The sequence below is a fragment of the Branchiostoma belcheri genome, unplaced genomic scaffold, assembly GCF_001625305.1.
Source record: "Branchiostoma belcheri isolate BF01 breed outbred unplaced genomic scaffold, Haploidv18h27 scaffold16, whole genome shotgun sequence".
NCBI classification, from domain to species: Eukaryota; Metazoa; Chordata; class Leptocardii; order Amphioxiformes; family Branchiostomatidae; genus Branchiostoma; species Branchiostoma belcheri.
The window spans coordinates 4000992-4008603 of record NW_017803046.1 but is presented as its reverse complement, the minus strand read 5'-3'; the positions used below and the strand labels follow the sequence as shown (position 1 = coordinate 4008603).

General features: G+C 43.4%; 1 protein-coding gene across 13 annotated transcripts in view; it reads right to left on the bottom strand.

The window, feature by feature from the left end:
• The window catches only part of LOC109466055 (far upstream element-binding protein 1-like), a 16414-nt gene that overhangs the window by 3749 nt on the left and 5053 nt on the right, over positions 1 to 7612 (bottom strand). For 3 of the 13 annotated variants that reach the window (XM_019763640.1, XM_019763634.1, XM_019763644.1), the window contains exons 3-19: positions 7122 to 7163; positions 6460 to 6499; positions 6092 to 6165; positions 5794 to 5865; positions 5594 to 5651; positions 5307 to 5478; positions 4958 to 5056; positions 4533 to 4682; positions 4228 to 4330; positions 3895 to 3995; positions 2608 to 2913; positions 2364 to 2375; positions 2013 to 2057; positions 1475 to 1545; positions 1077 to 1158; positions 526 to 550; positions 106 to 216 (exon numbers count right to left, since the gene is read on the bottom strand). In XM_019763640.1, the coding sequence (XP_019619199.1) occupies positions 106 to 216; positions 526 to 550; positions 1077 to 1158; positions 1475 to 1545; positions 2013 to 2057; positions 2364 to 2375; positions 2608 to 2913; positions 3895 to 3995; positions 4228 to 4330; positions 4533 to 4682; positions 4958 to 5056; positions 5307 to 5478; positions 5594 to 5651; positions 5794 to 5865; positions 6092 to 6165; positions 6460 to 6499; positions 7122 to 7163 (1563 nt within the window). The remainder of the gene's footprint in view (positions 1 to 105; positions 217 to 525; positions 551 to 1076; positions 1159 to 1474; positions 1546 to 2012; positions 2058 to 2363; positions 2376 to 2607; positions 2914 to 3894; positions 3996 to 4227; positions 4331 to 4532; positions 4683 to 4957; positions 5057 to 5306; positions 5479 to 5593; positions 5652 to 5793; positions 5866 to 6091; positions 6166 to 6459; positions 6500 to 7121; positions 7164 to 7612) is intronic. The other 10 variants (XM_019763643.1, XM_019763637.1, XM_019763638.1 and 7 more) reach the window with 6 other exon arrangements.

The window sequence follows — 7612 nt, the reverse complement described above, 5'->3', positions numbered from 1 at the left end:
TGTTTGAGGAATTGCTAACAAATGCTATGATACTACTGGTTGGAAGGGCTACATGATTCAGAGATATCTAGCCTGTCCACATGTCGGGTCTGCTCTCCAACACACCTTGCTGTGGTGGTCCCTGTCCCGGTGCTGGAGGTTGGGCCTGCTGCTGCCAGTTGTAGTACTGGGCGTAGTAGGCCTGCCATGCTGCAGCATTGTCCTGGGCTGCCTTGTCTGGGAAGTAGACAGAAAACATTATTATACATGGTGCTCCCCTTGAACAGTAATGAACTACAAAGTACAGCTGCCAAATATGTAATTTTGTTTCAGTTGTAAAACACTAGCCCTTCATAACTAACCGTGGTATTGAAAAACATTGTACCGGTAAGTTACAGTATCAAACAACCTTTCATCATCTTTGTCTTTTGCATTCTGTTCAACATTTTGGACATGACTGCAAGCGACAATCTGCTCCGAAAGGGGTTTTCACAGGTCTCACATATAGACTGCTTATGACAAACTAGGTATAGAGACCATACTTACTGGGATCATTTGGTCCTCCTTGTCCCTGTGAGAACAAAAATGAATAAGTCAGGTTTAACACTTAAAAACAACTTTCCTTAACCTACAGCACACCGAAGTAGCCGTTTGTCTATCGATTCTATTTGTTACGGGGTTAGCAACTAGGGGATGGTTAACACGTCGAGGGTCTTAGTGTATTCAATATAGTAAGGATCAGACAAGATGGTATTTGTAGTACTGTGGCAAAGAGTACTATCAAACTCCACTCATAGGGCTGTAGACCCTTGTGGTGTTAGCGAAATTCCTGCCAGCTTTTCTGTTGCACAACATGTACACCCAATATCCATGAGCAGGAAACTGAGTTCTAGCAAAAGTGTGCAACGAAAAACCTTTAAAAAAAAGAAACTTTAAAGGTAATGCCCGTTTGTAAGCTAAGTTAGTAGATATTAGGAAATACCTAGTACGTTTTAGTACATATCCTAACATTAATCTAGTCAAACTGATACAGAAACTGTGCAAGTATTCCACAGTTCCCTACTACTAGGACCGGATATGAGGAATATAATACGCACCTGCTGCCACTGCTGCTGGTAGGCATTTCCCCAGCCCTGGGGAGCATAGGGGGGCGGTCCACCACCGGGAGGGGGAGGTTGGCTGCCAGGAAGAACAAAACTTGTTAGCTAATGTTATAGCATACAGCACACAGTCAAGTAAGTATCTTATCAAAAACAGACTTCAATGGCTTACGGTTAGATTTGTTGCATTTTGTCACAATACTGTTGTATACATTTGCAAGTGACCACCTCTACTCAAAGGCTAACTGGCCAATGTGACCACTTTGAAACAAAGAAAGACTGTCTACAGTGACCACCTGTCCAGATAGATTTTATCAATCCTGTGTGGTCTTCTTTGGCAGTTTTGACTTGTCTAGGCACTACTTATGTTCTAAGAGACCAGCAAATCTGCTTACTTTGGTGGTGGTGGTCCCTGGTTGAAACCGCCTGGTCCGCCGGGGCCGCCTGGGGGCCCGGGAGGTCCACCCTGTAAGAGGGAAGATAGTGAGTCTCTCTACCCAAGCTGTCAACACAACACACATTCGGGCTGGGTCCCACATGTAAGGTCTCACCACTAGGGGAGTTAGTCGTCTAGAAAACTAAAAACGTAAGGCAGAAAGGGTGAAACAGAATGCCTCACTTCCATAGCACTGTCAACAAGAGTACAGCCTTCTTGGAAGTAGTGTTTCATGAATATGTTTCATCCAAAACCACAGCCAGAATTGGAGGCCGTGACTTGTTTTACCCTTTCACCTCAACTAGTGCTCCACCACTGCTAGGGACACTTCTGACCTAGTCATGCACCAGTTTAACAAACCTTTAACAGATAACAGGGTGCTGGTACAAGACTGTGCTCATGCTTTTGGGGCCAAAAGTGTACCAGAAACAAGGAAACAGAAAAACATGAACAAACAGTAAAAACTGTGACAGTGGAGGAATAAATTCAGTACGAACATGCTTTCTGGGGTGGAACGGTCGGTCCCCGAAACCGAACTGCTCCTGATCAATACAAAACACACAAAGGGGGTAAGAAAAGCAAACTTAGGATCTCCTTCTGTAGAGTCAACCAAAGAAGTCTACGTTCAAGGCAGGAATTCTGTTATGAAGGCATAAAAAGTCTAATGAGGAAGCCAGTTAGTGAGAAGAAAAAAAATCAGGTGCTCTGGTTGCACTGAGAATCTTGAAAAAGTCTCTAACTTCAAGTCTAGTGCACAGCAAACGTTCACCAAAAAAAAAATTTCAGAAAGTCTAAAGGTGGTGTTAAGTTGATTGAAATTACATTCCAATATAAAAGAGTAGACTTACGTGCATGTCGTCCTGTGAGAACAAAAAGACAAGAAGTGGCAACTATGAGTCAACATTCGCCCAAGCACCCGACACATCATGCAAAACAGTGAAAAATCCCAGCAATGTGATTAAAAAACTCTCCTAGCAAGACAGGAGGAAAAGAACTGTCACCATGCTGATAGGTGCAACCTAGCCACATTCCCAGCCGACTACCCACACCTGTTAGAACACCGTGCTGTACAGAGGAAAGGATTCAACGTACCGAGATCTTCTCGTGGATGAGCTGCTTGGCGTGGTCGATCTGCTGTGGAGATCCGCGGATGGAGAACATCTTCATGCCCGGCTCACAGTGAGGGGGAGGGTTTCTCATCAGCTCCACGTGCGCGCCCGACTGCTGGTTGATGGTACGGATGCTCTCCCCGCCCTTCCCGATCACCAGTCCGCACTTGTTGTTGGGTACTGGGAACTCGTCTGTCCGCATGGGTCCTGGTCCGCCTGGCCCACGTCCCCAGTCTCCGCGGCCACGCCCGCGCCCCATCCCAGGTCCGCCCCCGGCCTGGTCCCGCTGCTGTTGGGAAGAAGCAAGTCAAACTGTCAGACAACTGTTCGTGAGCTTACGTAGGGATTGCGCTGTGCCTACGCCAAAGAACCAATCTTTGACAGCCGAACCTTCTCCCCTAGAAACTTTCCCTTGGAAAAGGCACTCTCACAGTCCAAACAATCTGATACATGTCCCAAAGGAGAAAAAAACTCTGAATGATAGGTGACGCGAAAGTTTGACTTTCAAAGGACTGTTGTGACCTCATCCAAAGGAAAGGTAAGAAAAAACCCATCAACACCCAACAATGAAGACAAAATACCAGCGGCAAGAAAGTTTCAAAACCAACAGAAACGTTTCGCACAAGGAGACAAAACAGCAGAGGGTTGACCAACCAGTCAACTGACTGGAATTTTAAGGAAAAAAAACTTGGTTCCAAACAGCACAAACATGCTAAAAAGCAAAATGCAAATGAACAGGAACAAAAAAAAAGTACCTAAAAGGCGACGTGCGCAGTAAAACATAAGCAACGGAAACAAAACTGACACAACTGTGTCCAAAATAGACTCGTACTAACATTCCATGGGTTGAACCCTCGTCCCCCACCAAATCCAAAGTCCGCCTGGTGCATTAAAATGAGAATACAGCTGTTTTAAACTCCTCAGTGTCCAGATATAAAATGGCGCATCTCTATCTAGGCTACAAGCGATGTACATTCAAGCAGGGCTTAAACAATCTTGCAAGCAGCTCAACACCCATATCAAAAGCAGTTGGCTGAAATGTTAACTTGGTGTAAAATTGTACCAAAAAAATTCAATAGAACCTCACACCAAAGCTTGTAAGATAACTGTTTTAAGCCCTGCTTATGGCAAACTCAAAACCCTGCTTGACAAAATCACGAGCGGTGAAATAAAACATTATGTGGTACAGATGAAATGTGTTATCAGATTTTTTGCTGAGGGGGAAAGCAATCTGTGCAGTTGTTAGATGAGAACTGGGCCAGCTGTGTACCTGTGCATCTTCCACCAGATTTTGGATTGTGTGGGCTGCGGCCTGGCACCTGTCGGGAGCACCCATCAACTGGCACACTCTGTTGGGGTTCTGCCCATCATCTGAAATATGGAACGTTCAAAGTTGTTTGACGTTTGCTTACAAGTGACTGCAAAACACGCACTATGATAAGAAACAAACAAACTGTACTTTTCCTCATTTTCTTTTTGGTTTTTAAAATCATATGTCTGGACAAAAAAAAGTAAAAACTAGTAAGTCATCACACAGTGCTCACAAAATCATATGTCTGGACAAAAAAAAGTAAAAACTAGTAAGTCATCACACAGTGCTCACCTGGTTTGAACTGGACTCTGACTCCGGTCTCGTTCTGGATTTTCTTGATCATCTCTCCTCCCTTCCCGATGACAATACCCACCGCAAAACGAGGCACTGGAATCTGGAAGAGATGATTCCAGGCTTAGTACAAAGGACTTAAACATTGTCAGTTACCTCTCTATGTAGTAGTTCTTTTAAATCACCATGTTAACCCCTTGCATCAATTTTTAGCAAAGGGTTTGAAAGCAATTTGCAAGTACACAAGAGGCGCACTTACGAAGTCCATTTTCAATTAATTTAACTTACAAGAACTTGATACTTACGTCCATGCCACCGCCACCACCACCCCTGGCACTGCCGTAGTCGTTTGTGTCAAAGTCCCTCCCTCCTCTTCTCATGCCCTGTGGTCCACCAAAGAACTCGCCCTCGAGCTCCTTGTCTGTGATAAGGTCCATGACCAAGTCTTTGGCTCTCTGTGTGAACAAGAAAAAGAAAAATGTGAGGCCAGAAGTAAAATAGCATAACGTATTTCTATACATACCTGTATATGACTGATGCTACCATATTATCTAGCTGAACACATCTAATTGCAGACAGTATTTTGATACAGCAAGTAACTGCTTTCTTTACGCAGTAAAAATCTTTAGTCTTTCGTATGCAATCATGCACCTTCAAGTAGATAAAAGTGCCATTGGCGACAACTAGGAACAGGTCACAGGGCAGGGAGAAACAAATCAAAACAATTTACTTGTGTTTTCTGTGGATCTCCTGTGATTCTGAGAGGTTTCTCTGGGGCGTTCATGTATGGTCCATCCTGAATCATCACCATCTTCACTCCAGCTCTTTCCTGCATTGGACAACAAGAAAAAAAAAAACAGCCATTTGAACTTATGCCAAACAAATTAGGCAACATACAAGCAATGCCAGGGTCAATACTTTTTTGGGGTAAAATATGTTTTTTGTAAAATTGTGTGTTACAGTATTTCCAGAGGTCACAATTTTGCAGAAACATGTCTAAGCTATTTTGCAGAACCAACCCTAAGGCAGCTGTCACAAAAATTCAGACTTTGCCACATGAGCCAAGTGTTAAAACTGACCTGCAGACTTCTGATGGTCTCGCCTCCCTTGCCGATCACAAGCCCCACCTTGTTCCCTGGTATCATCATTTCTGTGACGATGGAGCCGTCAGGTAACGTGGTGCCTGGCTGTTCTGTGGCCCCGCTACTCCTCCCCTTCTCAATGATTCCGTCTATCAATCGCTTGGCATGCCTGAAACAACGGCTCAGCATTAAAAATCCCATTAAAGAAAAGGACTCTGTATTCTCTTACATATCACATTACTCTATACTGTATTAATTTTCAGACCTTCAGAAGTTATACCTACTCTATTGATGGTGGTGTTCCTGTGAGTGTGCAAACCCTCTCTGGCAAGCCTCCACTGTCTGTAAGAAATAAAAACCAAAGATTTTCAATACATCTTAGACAAGGAATGAGTAAAAAAGGTATTCAGTTTCCCTATACATTGCCTTTACTACACTGCCTATACTCAACATAAACAAATGACAAAATGGAAAGCTTTCTCACCCTGTGCCATCTGGACCTTGCATCCTGACTCTGCTTGCAATCTAGTGATCTGTTCACCGCCTCTTCCGATAACTGCAGGAAACGGGTTAAAAATTAAGAAAAAGTAGTCAGTCTAATGTGCCAGCAATTGTCAAACTTGGCATAAATTAGTGCAGAACATATTCAGTGGTGTTCTATAACAGTTCATGGTTGGAACTTTGTTGGTTCACACTTTGCATAACACTTTGTTCTGCTATAAGTAATGTTAAGTTATACAAATCTTTTGTTAGACAACTTCTGGCCATGAGAAGATACTTACTTAGGCCGACCATCTTATCGGGTACTCTGTACTCTTCTGTGACAACACCTCCTGCCCTGGAAGATGAAAAGTTTCTATGTGGTAGAAATAAACACGGCAAAGATCATTCAACAACAGGGCATAATAAGGTTGGTGTGACAAAGCAAATATGTGATAAAAGTCAACACATTTGGGGAAAAAAAGCAAGTCAAAAGTATTGTTGGTAATGTTATGAAATCAAGCAAGCATTGAGATTGAGTATGCAGGATAATCCTGAAACTAAACCCAGTGGTGTGATACTAAGTCAAGAGGTCATGGCAGGAAAAGTAGTGAGAGAACTTTGTGATATCATACAAAACAGGAAACTGCAACCTTGACTGTTAACTTACCTCTGTTGGGCCAGTTGTTGGGCCAGCTGGGCCCCGATGGCTGAAGGAAAACAAATGTCTTGTCAGTTTGTGTTCTGAACATCACCCATTGGCACAAACAGAAGGCAATGTGGCAAAGTGTAGCTAGCTCCCCAGCCCATGCATTATGCAACTTATGCTTAAAGAAGTATGGCTAGTATCAGCTTTAAAGATATACGTCCAGCCTTCTTGGTGGCTAACAGTGTTATTGTGTAAGAATTAAAGGTTTTCTTATGATTGCTGCTTGCTACAAAAATGGAAATTAAGTGCAATTATGTAAGATGGGTGAATAAATACTACCACCAAGAAGACTGGATGGGTGATACCATCCCTAATAGCGTGGGACCTTCAAAGACCCTGGGCCCCTTGTCTTTCAACCACACTCATACATCCACACATTTTTTTTCTTTTTATGTGTGCTTTTGTTTCTCTCATTCACTTCCACCTTTCGTCCAATCACACCATCAGCCTTCTTGGTGGTACATGTACAACAGAACTTCAGCAACACAGAGTTTGAACGTCTGAGCAGGAAAACAAAAAAGAGATGGGAAAAGAAACGGATGCTTTGTAACAGAACTTTGTGGCTTCGCTGCGGTGGAAACTTTGTGGAACATTTGGTGGTACGGGTTTAGTTAACTACTTACGATCATTCTGTGCCGCTAGCTTCTTTGGCTCAGGCTCGCCATCTATAGGTGGGGAACAAAGTTGTACATGTAGGATCAAGAAACCTGCCTTTTCCCCACACACGCACTTGTCTTTCCACTCAGGCGTTCATCCCATCGTCTTCCACACGGCTCCTGTCAGACCTGTAATAGCTACTCCGCATGCATGCTGGTGTTAGAAACCAAAGTTTTAGTGATTTCCTAAGATTTCCTGAACCTCCAATCATCCAAACACTCACTCGGTCACTCAACATCTATCCTCCTGAACCTTCCTCTATACCTCTATTGCTGGAGCCTTTCATCCTAAACCCAAGCCCATTGTTGAGTACTTATCTATAACCCATGAGGTGTCCACATTAGACATAAACTAATACTATCACAGCATGCAAAAGAACATGGTCGGCAGAACACAAACATCAGTTATAAACCGTTCTACCTGTAACACTTTCTGACCTTTGGTAGAACGCTTTTAT